Genomic DNA, 18,826 nt, shown 5'->3' with positions numbered 1-18,826 from the left:
GAAATTTAGAAGCCGCTTTGCCCCCAGGCGGATCTGTGAGGAGACCTGCTGGTACATAATGATCAGAAAGAAATGAAACCAAATATCATAACCGAATTAACCCCTTTTTTCTGTTTGATTCAGTATTTAAATTGGACCAGTTATCATTTAATAATTACTATCACAAGACATTGTGTTATAGCATTTAGAAACTTCCTAATTCAGACAAGTTTCTGTATTTAAACGGGTTTCTAGATTTATTTAAGTGGACTTCTCGTTAAAAACTGAAGATAATAACAATCTCTAAATCAAATAAAATCATATTTTTTCTAATCTCTGATAGATCGCGCTCAGTATCGCTCAAGTGCCGCGTCGCCTAGCCGCGCCATCCAAAGAGGAACTGCTGTGTGCGGCGGCGCGGCGTCCCCTGCACGTGCGCGTGTTGCTGCTGGACGGCAAGCAGCACGGGCTGGTGTTCGGCCCGGCCGCCACCGCCGACCACCTCGTCAACATGCTGCGCGAGAAGATCGGGCTGAGTGACGCTGCAACAGGTTTGTAGCTGTTTAACTGCTAACTAGCTAAAGCTAAATGATGTTTGGAAATTTGAAAATAATGTGACGTCTTTAAGATATTGGTCCGCCGTATACAATGGCGGCAAATTTGTACGGGCTGGTTTTTGGACCGGCTGCCTCGGCTCATCTTATCTGTCACTGCCTGTAAAGTTTTCTATTGTACTACATGTTGCCTTTGGCGGACCTATGGTTATAGATTCAGCAATTGGGCGCATGTGATGAATACATATATAACGAACGTAGACAATTTAGGTTGGAATAAAACGTAGGTAATTTGTATAAGACGAAATAGAGATAAAAATATGTCATATGTTCTAGGTTAACATAAGCGAACGTGGACAATTTCAGTTAGAATAAAACGTAGGTTATTTGTATAAGTCGAGATAAAAATATGTCTTATGCCCTAGGTTACGCCCTATACGAAGTGTGCGCAAACTCCACGCCAGCGGGCGCCGGGGAGCGGGCGCTGAGCGGCGCCGAGCGCGTGGGCGACGTGCTGGCGCGCTGGGAGAAGGCCGGCGCCACCGCCGCCGCCTGCAGGTAGCTATCTCGGTACCAACACCGAAACAACGTGACACAACCCTGACCCAAAAATGTCACGTTATGCTCGTGGACCAATATGATATGCACAAGAAGTTATGCCATCCCAGTTGTGTTCCTAATAGCACAACTACAGTTGCAAATGGTTGTGCCACCCCAGTTGTGTTCCTACGAGTGATTTAAACCTTCTTCCTCCTCGTAAATACCGGTTACATACTCTCTGGCGAGAAACGGTGCGCCTATATGATCCTAGATTGGGTACTTACCCAATCTTAGATCATAAAGGCGTGTAAACACCTACTTAGGTGTTATTCGAAACGTCCGAGCCGTTTAAATAAAGCTAAATTACGTGCGCGTTTAATACCTGTACCATTTATAATTGTTTCACAGTCATGGATATAAGTAAACATACATACATACATATGGTCACGTCTATATCCCTTGCGGGGTAGACAGAGACACCAGTCTTGAAAAGACGGAATGGCCACGTTCAGCTATATGGTACTTTATTTTTTAATTCTTGTTAGTCACATCATCCAATATTGTAACAGGCTGGTATTCAAGAAGCGTCTCTTCCTGGGCGAGCGGCCGCTTCACACTCAATGCGCGGCCGAAATGGAGCTGTTGTACTACCAAGTGTTACACGCAGTCAGACACGACAGACTGCCTATCGAAACCGACGAGGCTGTAAGTAGTATAAAAAAGTTTATTTATTTTAGTAGAATTCTTAGCCTCATGGAAGGTGAGTTATTTTTACTATGGAGTACGAGTAAGGTGTGTATTCTGGGAAATAGACATTCAGAGCAGTAGACACTCGTAGAAAAGAATACTCAAAGAAATGGACTTCAGGAACCTACTGGACATTCTAATGAAAAAAACCTAACGTGCGGGAGAGCGGGACTTGAAACTTTTCTCATACATACATAAAAAAACGCCTTTTTCCAGGTGTAGGCAGAAACTACAACTTGCCACGATCTCTGCATACTCTTTTCGCTTCGTCCACTTTTCTCATACTATTTTGTATTATTACCCTAACTGTTATGATATTGTTGGTGCTTTATGTATCGATTACTACATATGATAACATGACTAGTGGTGGTCCCACTCGTGAATGGTAGTCTCCTTGGCGATTCTATTATCGAAAATCGAAATGGTGTGAAAATTAAATGAGTATCAAATCAGTGAAATAGTTGGGTTGCACTTAAGAATTTTTAACTGAAAAAAAAAACTGATCAATAACAAAATGTCAAACAGGTGATGCTAGCCGCCCTCCACGCTCAAGTTGTCAACGGCGAATGCGTCGGCGCCGGTGAGGAATGTCTGGCGGCTGCTGGGGCCGTGCTGCCTCCGAGGCTGGCGCAGCCTGCACTGCCTGCGCCGGCTGTGAAGAGGCACCACCTGGCCTTGAGAGGAACTGATCCACATGTAGCCATGCAGAGGGCGTTGACCTTGGCGAGCTCGTGGCCGCTCACTAGAGCGACTATATTTGATGTCATGGTAAGTGTTAAAAGAGACTGGCTCAACTTGCATTGCCTGCGTCTGCTGTACGGAGACACCACCTGCATAGGGCGACGACCTTAGCTAGCTCGTGGGCAACCATCTTTGGTTGGTAGTTATAATGAGTGTTAAGATACTCTCTTAATCTGCGCTCATATTAAGAACTTACTGAATATAATCCCATGATTACGACATTCCACAGCCTGTACTTGAACTACTTTTTTCCTACGCAGCAATCGTTCACATCGAACTGGCCTCGCGCTCTATGGCTGGCAGTGGACGCGCGTGGTTTGACACTGTTGCGTCGCGGGTCGCGGGCGGCGCTAGTGTCGCACGACCACGACCAACTGTTGGCGGTGTCCCCCGCGCCCCGGGCCCTTCTTCTGGTGACCCGCGCTGATAGGAAGCACGCTAAGCTGGTGCTTTCTACCGATCAGGTCAGTACATATATCATTTTGAAGAGCACACATTATCTTATGTCTTTTCACAACGTGAAGGAACAAACGGCCTTTGTATGAAACACGTTACTTAAACTAAAACTAGAAGCATTATTACACAAGTCAACACAATCTTGACGTTAGTTTCAATCCTGACCTCTCTGGAGACGAGACTGAGGTGCAAACGACCATGATCCTGGTACACAAATAAGTCAGGTTCTTTACATGACGCGTCTCGTGTCTGACCTCCGCAAACCTGCAGGGGAATCTAACCTATATTGAATCATGGTCACTCAACCAGTTGCCTAAATGTTCAGGTTTCCTCGGTGAATATTTCTGGTAATCCTTTCATTTTATTCCCTTCTTTCCGCAGGCTTACCAAATCGCGACCCTGATCAAGGACTACATCGAGGCGGTCCGCGGGCCCGTGTCGCCCGCCGTGGCGCCCCCCGCGGACCCGTGCGGCGCGGGCGGAGCCCCGGGCTCCTGACCCCCGCACGCCTAGTGCCAGTGCTTCCACGTCCGGCAGTAAACAGTAAGCGCGTTGCGAGGTAGTGGGGGGAAGACTCCTTGTAAACGCTTAGGGTCAATGATGTTGAATAATTTAATTGAAGTTGCAAAAAGTCTATTTCAGCAGAAAGACGCACAATCTATTCATTTAAAATATATGTATTTGAGTACGATTTCTGTAGAAATATAAAGTGTATTAAGAAATTCAGAGCGGCTTTACACTAGCTTGGCAACTAGGCGTTCGATGAACGTTCGGTAAACGTCGCGACGTACAATGCATTATTTATCGAACACCAACGCTAGTGTAAACACGCTCTATATTGAATATCTGATTTGACTGCACTTGTGTGAATTTACTTTAAAGAAACGTCAATAAAATAATAAGTCAAAATTGTTGAACTTTAAGCGTTTGCAATGAATTTGCCTAATCCCAGACGTATGGCGGGTGAAGCTCAAGGGATTCTGGTGATGAATTAAAATTATTGAATTATGAAGTGTTATTTTATTTTATTTCTTATATTTTCGTGCAAATATTTAAAGTACTCGAATAAATGTTCCTGTTTGTGAAAATACTGTCGGGTAAATAGTAGTAATTACTGTAGAGTAATTTTGAATTCTGGCCAGAATCTGGATCCTAATGGTAACTCCAAATGGTTGTAGTCACTAGTGTAATCCTAGAATAATTGTACGGTAGACAGGAGTTACCGTTGTGCCCGCCTGCGCACTGGGAATGCGTCGGGAATCTATCGGTAGTAGAAGTAAATGTCGACTTGTGAAGTTGTACTAAATAATATAGTAACGTTTATCCGCCAGTTTTACCTGACACTCGTGTCTATTTCACTTGGTCTTATTATATATACTTTCCAATCCATGGTGACAGACATGTCAGTTGTCGTTTCACTTCATGGCAGTTTCTCGGCCGATCTACGATTAGGATTTGTAAAAAAAATCTGCAATTGGCTTTGCTTGATTGTGAAATGTAAAATCATGTCTTACGTTAATTGGATAGTCATATGAAATAGACACAAAAGCTTTTGACAATGGCTGGATTAATTATATATGTATTTTTTTTAATTTAAAGCATATCAAATAAATCCACATTTACTTCACAAAACGGGTATGGTTTAAGTGGTGTTTGGTTTCGAGTGACAAGAACGGACGTTTTTCAGTTGCCAGAAGACGGGGAAGCGAAAATATCCAAAGTATACAATAGTTTTTAAATAAGCACAGTAATATTATCCCATTGTAAACAGAATATATTCCGCTCTTCCTTAATGTTACGTCAGTATTATCGCTGTTAAACGTATGTTACACGTAATCATGTTGGAGGTTAAATATTAAGATGTTTCTCAAGTTAATAGTTTTAAATAAATCTTACTCCCCTCTTAGTTGGTTAACTGTAAGACTTGGCGGGTTGCAACATTTAAATTAGCACTATAACAGTCACTAAAAGTTTCATTATCTTGTTATTTCTTAACTGACAATGTTTGCCATTATAAATGTTTTAGATTGATAGTTGCTTAAGCTGAGTATAAAACATTTTTGATAAGTCACTCTATGAAATCATTATTTAATACGCTTATGGCAAAACATTCTAATGTAGTTAAAAATAAGTGAATAAATACTGTGACTGTTTAAGCTGTGTCGTTAAAATGTTGATACAAGCCAAGTATGAGATACACTTAGCCAATCCCACTCTCGTAAAACCCTATAATCTATATCGCGTATATTCCTATGTTTAGCAAGATATGCGGTATTTTCTAACTGTAAAAAAAAACACTTTATTGTTGAGTTAGCATAGTTCTTTGCTCAATAATATTCTTCCTATTCTAGCAATTTGCGTGAACTTCCTAAACTCTTGTTTTGTGCCTTGAACTAGATAATGGTGCTTTATATAATGCTGGGGGAGTCGTTTTTGTGTGTTAATGCTAAAGAAATGTAATAGCAAAAAACTACTAATCTCTAAATCCGCATAAAAAATATTCATTGTATCGCATTTGATTATACAAAACATAAAGAGCCTTGCTAAATAAATCATAAATCTGCCATACTCTGAATTAACACACGAAAAGACAAATTGTGGCGAAATATTGCAACAGCAACATTCTGATGCCCACATCAAAAGTTGACCTGAGTTTTTTCGACTACACTATTACATATATAAACGCAATAATTATTCAGTATTAGGAATACAGTTGACAAAGAACATTAGTACATAGTTATTTGTCGAAGCGGCATCCCTTAACGTTGGTGTTTTAATATGACATTGCGCAGTAGCTCCCCTCAGCGAGCATTATCTAGCGATGATATTCACTGAGTAATTCGTGCAAATTTATTGTGACTGCGAGATAATTACTGATTGTTTGAAATTTACTCGATATATCTTCTATCATGCATATTACATTATATTGCATAATGTTATGTCTCAATATTTTATGATAAAAAAAATATATTTGATATTGTAAACTAGAGTTGATATCGTAGGCATTTTGCTTCTAGTAATGCTAGGTATAGTTTTGAAGGGGTCATCGTATTTTATCAACTGTTTCTCATGAAAAGCTAAATTTATAGCAAAAATGTACTGTAATAAAAAATAAAACGAGAAATGTCCAAAATACCTGATCTTGTATATCAAATATTGTGCTGTGTTTAATGGTGAAATATTTAAGATTTTAAAATTATCTAAAATTTTTGAACTTTCCTGTTTAATGTAAATCTCTGTTAAGATCAAAATGATAGTGAAAATAAACTTAGGCATATGAATATTTCGCCATGAAATCAGTGTTCTGTAGAAGTCGGAATAATATGTATAAGAATTTAATATAATTCCGATCTATGGTGTTTACTCTATAGTCAAGACATATGTAAATGTTTTCAACTATGTGAAAGCCAGACGTTTATAAAGAGACGCTCATCATATCTATGCATACTTGAATAATGGAATAAGGCTTGAGCCTCATTCGCATCGTCGATGTTCTGTATCTATAGAGGTTTCTAGGATATTATACATTTAATTTTTTAAGTCTGTTTGGTGCTTAGATCCACTGTTTGTTTAGCTTGTATTTCTGATCTCATATTGAGTATTATTTATTTAGATGCCATATTTTGATTTAATCGTTTGAGCAATATTCGAATAGGTTTATTTATTCCAAATATATTAAGGCAATTTTTTGTACATACATTTATAAACCAAAGACTTGGATTGTCACTTTGAATTGTCCTTATTTTTTGTATCTTTTTATTGTGTCCCATTTCGAAAAGTTGTACATAATGACTAAGATAAATAAAAATAGCATACTCATTGACGTGAATTTCTCTTATACATTAGAGCTGAAATTATATATTAAATTATTGCAGTGTTTGGCATTCAGCAATATATTTATTCGGTCTATGCTTTTCACAATAGCTCCTTACATCTTTTGACTATTCAGATGAATTCTACACATCTACTCTACATGTAAGAACTGTGCACTAATTAGACTAGACAATATCTAATTATTGAATAATTTTTTCTAGTTTTAAGGCGTAATGACATAGGATTAACAATCGTGAATCGACAGGTTGCGTAAACGACCCCATTATATACTGCCCAAATAGACTGAGAGTGTCCAAATATTTTATTCTTTTTGATGGATTGTTTTTGTTACATTATGTATGGAATTTTACCCTATTATTTGAATGCCAAATAAATAATAACAAGTAATTTGTTTTTTTTTTATTTCATATTTATATCCTTAATAAATATACTTATGCTTACATGTGTAAAGAATTATTGTGTTACTAATCCTAAATAGTCGTCCATTAAGGTTCCGATTGCGAACTGAAAAAAAAAAACAAACATAAACAGAAGAACTTTAAAGTAAAAAAAAATATAAACACCACCTAACTGTGTAAATCCGGTCGTCAACAAGCAAACGAAACAAATAGTTATTGCAAAGGTGGCAGCCAACCACATATTTTGCCAAATCCCAGTAGTGCCTGTGGTACACTTAGGTTAACAAGGTGTCCTATTATCATATATGCTTCTGGGGAAATCCACTTATTGGGGAAATTCATGAACTTTGACCAACTTTGATTAAGAGAAAGACATTTTAAAAACTTACAATGCCCGTGGCGTCTACCCTGGTGCCCACGATCTTCAGTCTAATAACATCTTCCTCCTGGATGACATTGTCCTCTTGTTTGCTCTTGTAGCACGGGGGATTCACGTTGGGACAGAACTCCATGTCTGCAGGTATGGACTGAAATAAAGAGGAGTCATTAATTTGGTATACATATGTATTTACTCCAATCCACCCATACTATTAATTTAAATATAATTATGTTGCAGTCAAAACTACTAGTCAAAAGTACTATTAACTTGCAAAATAAGTCAATAATACATTGACTAAAATAACATTAAAAAGTACTTTTTCCCAATGGAGCTGGTAAAAGTACTTTTAACTAAGTGATTGCGTTAAAAGTGGTTTTGACTGATTTATCAGTCACCAGTTTTTATGTGGACTAATACATATTTTATTATTTCCATCGTATTGGATACTGCTTTCAGTAGGTAGCAAACAAGTGAATGATACTTACATGGTGTGAAATAAAACAGCTGAGTGGTCCGATTTGTGCGAACATGCCAACCTAAAACATATATAGTTATATGAACAATAAAATGTCAATGTAAAGTAGAAGTATAACAAAATATTTTATGATTGGTTAATTTCTTATTTCTGTCTGTCAATTAGCACATCTACATATATCTCCACACTAAATGTATGTGAAATCCTATGAAAATTAAACATTTCATAACTTTTGTAAAAAGAGAACTGCCAAAATTTCTTAAACCTTCTCCTAAGTATAACAAAGACTTTCCTAAAAACTGCATCAAAATAGGTTCATCAAATGAGATAATCGCGTACAAACATACATACATACAGGTCAAACAGAGAACCATGTCTATTATTTGAACGCAAGAAGGAAAACATATACAGCAGTAAGGGAGAGATAAGATACATACAACAATACTAACCTTGTTCACTTGTGTAACAATAGCGTCCAGCACCTCCCCTTTAAATGGTCTGAACACTATGGCTTTGTATTTAACAGGGTACACCACAAACCCCTGCCCAGGCTGGATGAGACCAGCACCAATGCTATCTATTGTGGTTACAGCTATGACAAAACCATACCTGAAAATATTCATAAATAATTATGGAAACATAAATAAATTGCATCTCAAAGAAAAGCTTATAAATGTGCGACTCTTCTGTAAAGCAATGGTGTAGCAACGGGTCACAGCTAAGGTGTGATTAAATTTTGCAGTTTTAAGTTTGGTTCTCAGTTTGAACTGTATGTATGTTAACTGCGATTATCCTGCGTTTCACTGAACCGATTTTGATACAGTTTTCCGGAATGTATTTGTTACACTAAGGAGGTTTTCGAAATTTTACCTACTTTAATAAAGCAGGTTGACATGCTAGTATGAGTATAATGACATACAAATACATTAATACTACCATTATAATAGAAAAAGAAAATTGATATCGCAAATAAGTTGAAACAAAGGTTTTGCCCAGTAGTTCAGTGTTATAACTAGGTACAACCAGAGGAGAATAAGGTGGTGGCCCTGGCCTTGCTGTGCAAAGGGCTTCACGTCTCAAAGTCGAAAAAATAATAATAAAATAAAAATACATACTGCACAATTTTCAAAAAATAATTTAAGTAAAAATTACATATAATAAACCCTTATCTCTTAACTAGTGTAGAGGCGACCCGCGAGGCCCCTTTATTGGTTTAGAGGGCCTCACGAAAAGTATCTTGCTCACATGAAGTTTAGACCATGCGCCGCCACTGACAATGACTAGAAAAAAGAAACTGGTCGAATATAAGTTGGACTCTCAACTCAAGCATAATAAATTTTAACTTACTTTCCTGTACATGTTCCTTCTACTTCCGTGTATAACTTTTGCTTGACAGTATCCAACAATTGGGGTCCAAAATATCTGGGATGTAGTAAAATTTCGTGCTCTAAAGATATCTGAAAAGTTTGTTTTGAAAAAGACAATGTTTTAGGTTATAAACGCCAATAATACAATGAATATATATTACAAAAAGAAAACTTACATGATAAAACATTGTCAGCTTTATTAATCTTCACAACATTTCCTAAGATTAGATTTAGAGTTATATTTTATATATATAAATATAAAAGTAAAAGTACTAAATAAATTCAATCCTCGTAACGAACACAACAACACCGACGCGTTTCATAAAATTTAGACTGTCTGTTCCTGTCAGTGTCATTGTGAAGGTTGGCATTGTCAGTCTATGTAGTCAAAAAAAAAATCATTCAAACCAATCATTCATTTTAATCTCCTAGGAATGTGCTCAGTCCACAAAAAGTAACAGATTCGTTATGATAACGAACTCTGTAGTCGTTACGTGTCGGTGTTTTTTTTTTACTTTATCGGAATCGCCTCCTTATTTGAAAAAGCTCGACATACACACTCACATTTTTCATTCATTATTACATTTTTCACTTCTAAGTTTGAATTAATCAAAATATATTTTTTATTACAAAACTTTATCAGAAGTGTAGTGCTAAATAACACTCCACGACTCATTAAGTTTAACATTTATCACATACACAATTCTCATCACTAGTCGACAGTGATTACTCAAAAATGCCAAATGAATGGCCTATGTGTGTCCTGTAATCAGATTGTTGTAAAAAATGGCAAAAACTTACGATTATTTATTTAAATTACTATTGATAGGAGATTCTGGGGTGGGCAAAACATCTATATTATTTAGATTTTCGGAAGGTGCATTCAATATCTCGTTTATATCAACAATTGGTAAGTGCCTAGACTGTATTTCAAAGGTTATTGTCGGATAACTATTTTTTTTACGTACAATTTGTCATGGAACTTATTTTTTGTTGTATTATTCTTTGTGCTTAATTTTGATTCGTGGACCTTCGCAAGGCGGAAGGGCGCGGCTCAACTTGACGAAGACCTAACAGATTTGAATGAGTTTAAAGTTTAATGACATCATACTCACTAATTTCAATTAGCTTCTGGGTTTAAAAGTAGCTTTGTTATTTACAGGTATCGACTTCAAAATCCGTACAATAGACCTAGATGGTAAAAAAGTAAAGTTACAAATATGGTAAGGAACTTTTTTTTTTAAAGATATCAGAAACATTGTCTGTTATTATATTTGAATGTAAACTTAATTATTATTAAACACTCCTTCTAGGGATACTGCAGGCCAAGAGAGGTTCCGTACAATAACTACAGCCTACTACCGTGGTTCAATGGGCATTATGCTTGTGTATGATGTTACAAATGAAAAAAGTTTTGAGAATATAAAGAATTGGATAAGAAATATTGAGGAAAATGCTAGTGCAGATGTGGAGAAGATGATCCTGGGGAATAAATGTGATTTAGATGCTAAAAGACAGGTCAGTAATTCACATCATTTTTCTTTAACATCAATCAAATACAACTGTAGATAGAGAACAGAAACAATACTCATTTCTTTTTACTTAGAACACCTTCTTGTGGCTGTTTAGATGACAAGACAAGCAGACTGTAAAAACATTTCTAGATTGTCTGAAACTTTTAACAATATGCTGTTTTGGCTCCATAAAGCAGTTTGAGAAGTACATTATTCATATTTAACTAAAAATAAAATTGTGAACATACTACAAAATTTTCCTGACAGGATATAAAGTACAATTTTATTACTATGTGGTAATTCCCATTTCCAAACATTACTGTCAATATCAGTGTACAAGATATTTCTAGCTTTCCTGTTAGATTGCTTGTAATGCAAGCTCTTATACCTACTGGTTCCCAGTTGTAACCCCAACTGTTTTGATAGGGAGCCTGGAGTCTGCTCATTCAATAAATAGTATACATTTATGAGAAATAAGCCATGGTTTATAAAGAAATATTATTCATTTCTAAAAGATGAAGTCTCTCCCCGTCCCTCTAGGAAAGAGGTGTAATTTTATGAATGTATTCCTAATTTCTAAGCATAAAGAAAACCATGAATATCTTCTTATATATAAGATCTTATATTTTAAGAGGTTGGGAGTCAATTCAAATGTTTGAAATAAAATTTTCAGGTTTCTAAGGAAAGAGGTGAACAATTAGCGGTAGAGTACCAGATAAAATTTGTAGAAACATCAGCGAAAGATTCTTTAAATGTAGAGTTCGCATTTTATACTCTAGCTAGAGACATCAAGGCCAAGATGGAGAAGAAACAGGTAAGAGTTTCACCACTCCGTAATATCCCATTGCATTATTACAATTTAATTCTACTACAGAAGTCAATGTGATGCTCCAGTATGGCAAAAAAATGAAATACACATACCATTTCAGTTATTTTTAAGTACTTCTGATATTGTTCATTAGATATTACTATTAAGCAATAGCTAACTTCTATTTTTGATATCAGCCAATCAAATACCTCCATTCCAAATTCCATAAAATAATTAGGTACCAACTAAAATGATTTGCTTTCACCAAACTGAAATGTTATGTGGAACAAGATAGGCAATTGTTTCAAGGTTATATCAATGAGCTTGAATTATGTCACACCCACATTAATGTGATAGCAACAGGAAAGATAAAAAATAATTTCAATATTCTCTTTAAACCTATCTATGACATTCACTTGACTATTGATATGACATATATATAAATCTACTTTTTAAAAGCAGTAAATGAGAAAATCACTTTGAGGTGATTCATCAAATACCCTCATTATAATTCAAAGAGTGATAAGACTTTATAAGTGACAGAACTAAGTTCGTAGTTTTGTTCATAAAATATGTGAAAATATCGAAACACTCACGCAAAATATCCCCTAGAAATAATATAATGAATCTCAGAAAAAGCAAAAAGTACTTACCCATATTTTATTCATGGGTCTTGATAGACATCGACCATGACAATAAGACAGTAAAAGTACATCTGGGTAATCTGTGTTCCCATAGGATATCATTTTAAGTTAACCAATTATTATATTTCATTGTTTGTGATCTTATAATTATTTTCAATCCTTTCATATTCCAAAAACATACCTATTTATCTCCAAAACTATGTATGTTATGCTTTGTTCACCTATTTATCTCCAAAACTTTGTATGTTATGCTTTGTTCTAATTGAATTTCTCTTTTTCCATGGCTGTCATATATACAGAAGGTAAATAATAATTTATATTAAAGTATTTATTTCAGTATAATGAATGTATTTATTGATTTAGAATGTTGAGATGATGAATTTGTTCGAGAAATTTATTGCATGTTTTATTTTTTTCATCTATGTTTTTATATTTTAGTTTCTATTTGCATGGTTGTTTATTTACTCTCATCATTTACAATTGTATACTTTTAACTTATACTATTAAATGTATTGATTGAAAAGAGAATCAAAAATTATCTATGACATAAGTCATAAATTTTCGAAAAATAGGAATACTTAAAAATTCTTCTCTCAACATCGGAGTTTAACTTATTTCCTTTCCCATAATTCTTCTCCTTTAAAATTAATTAGTTTATCTTCTTTTCGTTTTATCTTATTTTTTTCTTTAAGTTTTTTTATTCCTATTTTGATACATCAAGACTTAAGTACATTTAATTTGTGTAAAGTAGATAATATTAATGTTCTATGACATGGTGTTAGTGGCAAGAAAACTTAGCTTAATTAGGATTGTTGTTTTTTGTGTTTGGATGGAAGATTACAGCATGCTAAAGTTAGATGTCACAATGATTGTATTTTATGTTTAGTCATTATTTACATGTACATTTTTACTATTATTAGTCACTGCAGGTTGGCTCCTAAGAATTTTCGGTCTTTCCGAGAGGCTCTGTCTATCATATAAGGGATCAAGACGTGATATGTATGTATAAACTTCCTTGGGCTAGATAAATTTAATATAAATAAAGTTTTTGTCATCAGATCAAATCTTAAAAATTATATACCCCAATGGTAGTAAAGTTTTATAGTTATTTTACTTAAATATAATTTCATTACATTATCTACTAAACTGAGTTTATCGTAAAAATATTTAGTAAATAATATCGTATCTATACTATATCTCCCTGTTATCGAAATTGTGTGACTAGCATCTTATATAAGATTAAAGAAGGTAATTTGTTGATATTGCTTGTACATTTTTGGCGTGTGAGTGTGAATGATGTTAGGAAATATAACCTAGGAAACATCCAAAATTAGATCATCAATAAAAATCTTATCTTGAGTCATTGAGCTCCTGTTTTGTTTGTACATGGTATTTTAAGGTCTTGTTTACGCTAACATATCGAACAGAACATTTATATAGGAATAAGGTTTTGCCAGTTTGGCTTACCAAGAGATTAAAAAATAAAAGCATTATCTAGGATTAATTTAATTTTTATATAGGTACGTATGTACTACTATGTATGTATGTACAGTATGTATGTTGTTGATAGATATTTAAGTCATATTTTTTTCCTAAATTTACCGATCAAACACAAAGTCCCCTCTGGTTTTATCAAAGAGAACCTATCCAAATGAAATGTAGTTTATTGATTGCGTGTTATATAATAACAGGAGGCAAGCAACCCCCCAGCCCGTAGCGGCGGCCACAAGCTGAACGCCAACGAACAGCAACGCAAGCCGACGTCTTGGCTGTCGCGCTGCAGCGTGCTCTGACGACCCGCGGCGCCTCCCCGGGTCTTCGCCCTCCGCGCGCTTTGAAACTGCGGTAACAACGCACTTTGGATGCAGGCACAGTTGAAATTGTTGAGTTTGTGACATAATCTAAAGTGAACTATTTAAGTTGGGAATAATGTATGACATTTTTTAAAATACATAAATAATTACCCAAATTTTAAAAAATATTTAATTATTGAATCTTTCACGGCAGAGACTAATACATATTCCTATTTGCCATTTCTATAAATAAATTCCCTTATTCTTATAAGGGAAAGTAGCCTTTTTGTTTATTTGCCATTTTAAAATAATACCTTATTGTAATGCATACCTGGGGGTATTGCCATGCTTAAAATTTTGTTTCTAAATTAGTCTGTAGTTCACTAAATAGCTTCCAATATTGATCAGGTGGTAAATGACATTCCCATCACATAACGTTATTCTTAACCAGTGTAATTATGCAAGTGAGATGTAAAATTAAAATATTCAGCCACAAACTTTTCATTGGTCTCTGTAGGATCATTCTGTAAGTTTCTACTCTCTACACGAACTGTATTTAAAAGCAATGTATCCAAAGTGTGTTTATACGTGGCCAGGGTCATACCCACCTCACTATATTTTTCGACCTACACTTTACCAGTGCGAGAGCACGGGAGCAGACCTGCTTTTGTATTTTTATATCTGCATCTCTTAGTTTAAATGGAAGCAGTATTTTCATCTAAATTTACCTGTAAATGATAACTTTGAAAGTGACAACTTATGTTTAGGGCAATAGTTATTTCTTTTATTTTTAATAATGGTTTCAATGGATAAAATTTCAATAGATTATTATTTAGCTGTAATTTTTCTTTTGCTATTTAAGATGATTATATATTTTAATGTAATATATTATATTTAATTTGAATAAACAGTGCTTTTTTACATAATTTAGTTTTATATTCACATTTTTACCCAAATGTTATCCACAAATAAAACTATTGGAAACATTAACAGTTATTTTTATTAACCAACATTATATACAAACAGGTGAAAATTTTGGACTCATGAAACAACTGGAAGTCTAGCTTTGAAGAACAAGTCACCCAGTAATTACATTTAATGTAACATACTTGGTACTGGTACAAACTAGAATTTTAAGAAACATCTTGTGACAATAAATGCATTCATGTTGTCTGGACTTGCTTTGAAGTCCTTGAAGACTTGAATGGCCTTGCAGCCAAATTCTTAGCTCCTACTAAGGCCATTTTGGTTAAAAGTAAAAGAAGTTGTAAAAGTTTTTTTGCTGTTAGAATAGCAAGCTCTGTGGTGAGCTGTGAACCCTTTCTCCAGTATACTACATAGACCGGCAGAGGAGGAAGGTTGTCTGACCAGACACCATTACGAAAACTTTTTGCTCTGGCCTCTGCAGATAAAATTGCTGGTGCCAATGTTGACTCAAAAGTATTCTTTTTAATATCTTGGGGAACTGAAGCCTTGGCAAATCCAAGCTCTACTAATTTTTGGCCGACATCTAAAGTTTCCACTGTGTTGTCCTGTAATAAAAAGTTGTCATAAAAAAAAGTTAATATAAGTATAAATTAAACCTTATATGTTTACTGATACCTTTGACTGTGGTAAATGGAGTAATACTGTAGAAACAAGATCATCTTTTTCTCTTCCAATAGGCTTCATAGTCACTTGTTTTCCACGGGCTACACATTCCAGCCAATTAACAGCGTTACCACTTACTATATCAACACCCCAAAGCTGAAAAAACTAACTGATAAAAATCTTGGCACACAGACAAATAGGTTTATAGATCATCAGATTTATTTATGGTGACATTGACAAACTAACCTTGACTGGTATTGGAGGTTTACTGGAATGCCATAGTGGTAAATAAATAGGTGCTTGATGATCCACTAACAATCGCATGGGCGAGTGCTGAACACCGGTATACACACCCCTAAGCGGCTCATGGTTTCTTATGAAGTGATCGGGAACTTTTGACGCTTTCGAAAACTTGCTAACCTAGTTTAATTGTACATCGTTAGTTATTATGTAATTAAATGATATCTAATAATATATGTAAATATTTACCGGACGTATTTTATGTATAGAAGCTGCTAGGCCCGCGGTAGCAAGCGCGTATACGGCTATCTGCGAAAAAACAATAAGATAAACATTTATCTAGTTTCTAAACACTTTTCTTTAACTGCTTATTTATACTTACGTTTACGCCACGATAGTCTTGATCCAATAAGCTTGCTATGTTATAGAATATGCCTCCTTCTTTTTGAGACATTTTTGCTATATATTGAACAAACAATTCAACATAATTTTCATTAAATTAGCTCATCAATATTTTCAGATTTCGTAGGTAGTTATGTGAATTCCGCAGTCAGATTTAGAACTTTAGACATTTTGACTTGACACATGACAGAAGCCGTCAATCTTGAAGAAAACGAAAAGATCCTCGATCATGCTTTCACTGGCAACATTGGTCTTCCACGTCAACTTACTTTTTGACAGTTGTCAGTCAATTCAGTTGACGTAGCAAAGTTGTACCCCGATTTTTGCTGTTTCTAAAAGTTACAAAATGATTACTGTTCTAAATACAATCGATACAGGCCACGAAGATATGATACATGATGCAGAACTGGATTATTACGGATTGAGATTAGCCACATGCTCTTCAGACAACTCTGTCAAGATTTACGACATCAAGAATGGAACACAAACTCTTGCAGCTGACTTGAAGGGTCATTTCGGCCCGGTGTGGCAAGTAGCTTGGGCACATCCTAAATTCGGCAATTTGCTGGCATCATGCTCTTACGACAGAAAAGTTATTATTTGGAAAGAATCTGGAGAATGGACAAAATTGTATGAATACACCGGACATGAAAGTTCTGTAAATTCAGTTGCGTGGGCGCCAGCTGATTACGGCCTGATATTGGCATGTTGTAGTTCCGATGGCTCAATATCTATTATATCATATGCACAAGATAGTGGTAACTGGGATGTAAAGAAGATCCCCGGAGCGCATGCTATCGGCGTCAACTCTGTGAGTTGGTGTCCCGCTATCTCTGCAGACTTGAACCTGGACCCACTGAGCAATAAGGAGGCACCAAAGAGAATTGTTTCTGGTGGATGTGACAATCTCATAAAGGTAATAAAGATAACAAATATCAAATATTTTTTGTCTGTTTATTGTATACATTTTGATACAGTGCCAGTTGTGTTCAGCATGAAGAACTGTATTTATAAACACTAATTATATTCTTCATCCTGGCTATAGTCCAGGTTGCATCCTCACTACTCCAGAGCCCAGGATATGCCTTTTACCATGGATCCTGGATTGGGTGACTCGAGTTTTTATAAAGTGACTCCCATCTAAACTTCGCAACAGGGTAACCAAACCTGTATTGGACCGATCATGGACACATTCAGCTGTGTAAATGTACTGTTTACCTCACAATGATTTCCCTCACTGTAAGAGCATGGGTTAGAATTGAAACTATTGTACATAACTTTGAAAAAAATAATTGGTAATCAGCCAAGGTAGAACTTGAACTTGAATGCACATCATACTTTTAACCATGCATCTTACCAATTTGCCCATAGATACTCACAATTTTATTTAGTTAATAAGTATTTTTTTAAATTGCAGATATGGCGTGAACAAGGAGACCAGTGGGTTGAAGAAAACAGGCTAGAAATGCACATGGATTGGGTCAGAGACGTCGCCTGGGCTCCTTCACTTGGGCTTCAGAGATCAATGATTGCTAGCTGTTCCCAGGACAAGAGAGTGGTCATCTGGACCAGCGATGATAATGTATCTTGGACACCTACCATCCTCAATGTGTTTGATGATGTTGTATGGAGTGTGAGCTGGTCTTTAACGGGGAATATCCTTGCGGTGTCTGGTGGAGACAACAAGGTCAGCTTATGGAAGGAAAGCAGTGATGGCCAGTGGATATGCATCAGTGAAGTTGCCAAAGGGCTAGGGCAAACACCTAATGATGAGAGGAGTACACTCTGAACTTAATAATTTTGGTTAATGTAATGAATTTTGTATTAATGAGTAATATAATGTTGAATAAAATTGTGATTACTATTTTATTGTTTGATTGGAGAGGTTATTTTTCCAACATATTCACAATGAAGCTATAACCTGAGTTTTGAATATATATCTGTAAAAACTAGTTATAATTCTGTGGAGCAGTGGCGATTCCTGGTGTTTATAATTGGGGTGGCTCCAGCTTTTGTTATATAACAAAACCTGAAATCGTTTCTTCACATGGTCAATCTGAACAACTTTTAGTCTTTCATTAAGGAACCTACACTTTGAAATCGCAAAAAAGAAATTTTGAAATTATTGTATGAAATAAGGTGATATTTTCATGTCTATTATACTAAATGCGTAACTAATTACTAAATGAAACGTCAAATCAATGGAAATATAAAAAACGTAACAAACACTATCGTGAAAAACGTGCGAATAATCGTTAGGTAGTGCGCTATTCACAGTGCCAAACCCGCGTTTCAAACTCAGTAGTAATACTAGGCGAGTGAGGAAGCGGGGCGTGGGCGGCGCGGCGAATGAATTTGTATGGGC

The 18,826-nt window shown here is 35.6% G+C and overlaps 5 protein-coding genes across 5 annotated transcripts in view; 3 read left to right on the top strand and 2 right to left on the bottom strand.

The window, feature by feature from the left end:
• Positions 1-6,632, top strand: part of LOC106136248 (myosin-I heavy chain) — a 71,888-nt gene extending 65,256 nt beyond the window's left edge. The window contains exons 35-40 of the mRNA XM_060949373.1: positions 323-530; positions 959-1,091; positions 1,643-1,778; positions 2,346-2,588; positions 2,822-3,025; positions 3,399-6,632. Coding sequence (XP_060805356.1) covers positions 323-530; positions 959-1,091; positions 1,643-1,778; positions 2,346-2,588; positions 2,822-3,025; positions 3,399-3,515 — 1,041 coding nt within the window. The 3' untranslated portion in view covers positions 3,516-6,632. The remainder of the gene's footprint in view (positions 1-322; positions 531-958; positions 1,092-1,642; positions 1,779-2,345; positions 2,589-2,821; positions 3,026-3,398) is intronic.
• An 84-nt stretch (positions 6,633-6,716) lies between these two features.
• Positions 6,717-9,804, bottom strand: LOC106136247 (DNA-directed RNA polymerase II subunit RPB7). The gene is made up of 6 exons (XM_013336735.2): positions 9,647-9,804; positions 9,451-9,560; positions 8,553-8,712; positions 8,114-8,164; positions 7,639-7,776; positions 6,717-7,355 (listed from the first exon to the last, which is right to left on the bottom strand). Exons 1-6 carry the CDS (start codon positions 9,656-9,658, stop codon positions 7,305-7,307), a joined length of 522 nt encoding a protein of 173 aa, XP_013192189.1. The 5' UTR covers positions 9,659-9,804; the 3' UTR covers positions 6,717-7,304.
• A 370-nt stretch (positions 9,805-10,174) lies between these two features.
• On the top strand, positions 10,175-15,219 carry LOC106136251 (ras-related protein Rab-8A). Its single transcript, XM_013336739.2, has 5 exons — positions 10,175-10,380; positions 10,633-10,693; positions 10,784-10,988; positions 11,658-11,798; positions 14,128-15,219. Exons 1-5 carry the CDS (start codon positions 10,257-10,259, stop codon positions 14,227-14,229), a joined length of 633 nt encoding a protein of 210 aa, XP_013192193.1. The 5' UTR covers positions 10,175-10,256; the 3' UTR covers positions 14,230-15,219.
• On the bottom strand, positions 15,212-16,633 carry LOC106136250 (uncharacterized). Its single transcript, XM_013336738.2, has 5 exons — positions 16,442-16,633; positions 16,309-16,368; positions 16,066-16,239; positions 15,832-15,975; positions 15,212-15,761 (listed from the first exon to the last, which is right to left on the bottom strand). Exons 1-5 carry the CDS (start codon positions 16,511-16,513, stop codon positions 15,393-15,395), a joined length of 819 nt encoding a protein of 272 aa, XP_013192192.2. The 5' UTR covers positions 16,514-16,633; the 3' UTR covers positions 15,212-15,392.
• Positions 16,634-16,725: 92 nt separating this feature from the next.
• On the top strand, positions 16,726-18,325 carry LOC106136249 (protein SEC13 homolog). Its single transcript, XM_013336737.2, has 2 exons — positions 16,726-17,377; positions 17,879-18,325. The coding sequence occupies exons 1-2, from the start codon at positions 16,808-16,810 to the stop codon at positions 18,248-18,250; spliced, it is 942 nt and encodes a 313-aa protein (XP_013192191.1). The 5' UTR covers positions 16,726-16,807; the 3' UTR covers positions 18,251-18,325.
• The last annotated feature ends 501 nt before the right edge of the window (positions 18,326-18,826 follow it).

Source organism: Amyelois transitella, chromosome 18, assembly GCF_032362555.1.
Source record: "Amyelois transitella isolate CPQ chromosome 18, ilAmyTran1.1, whole genome shotgun sequence".
In the NCBI taxonomy this organism is placed as follows: Eukaryota; Metazoa; Arthropoda; class Insecta; order Lepidoptera; family Pyralidae; genus Amyelois; species Amyelois transitella.
The sequence above is the reverse complement of the archived record's forward strand: the minus strand, read 5'-3'. Positions and strand labels throughout refer to the sequence as shown.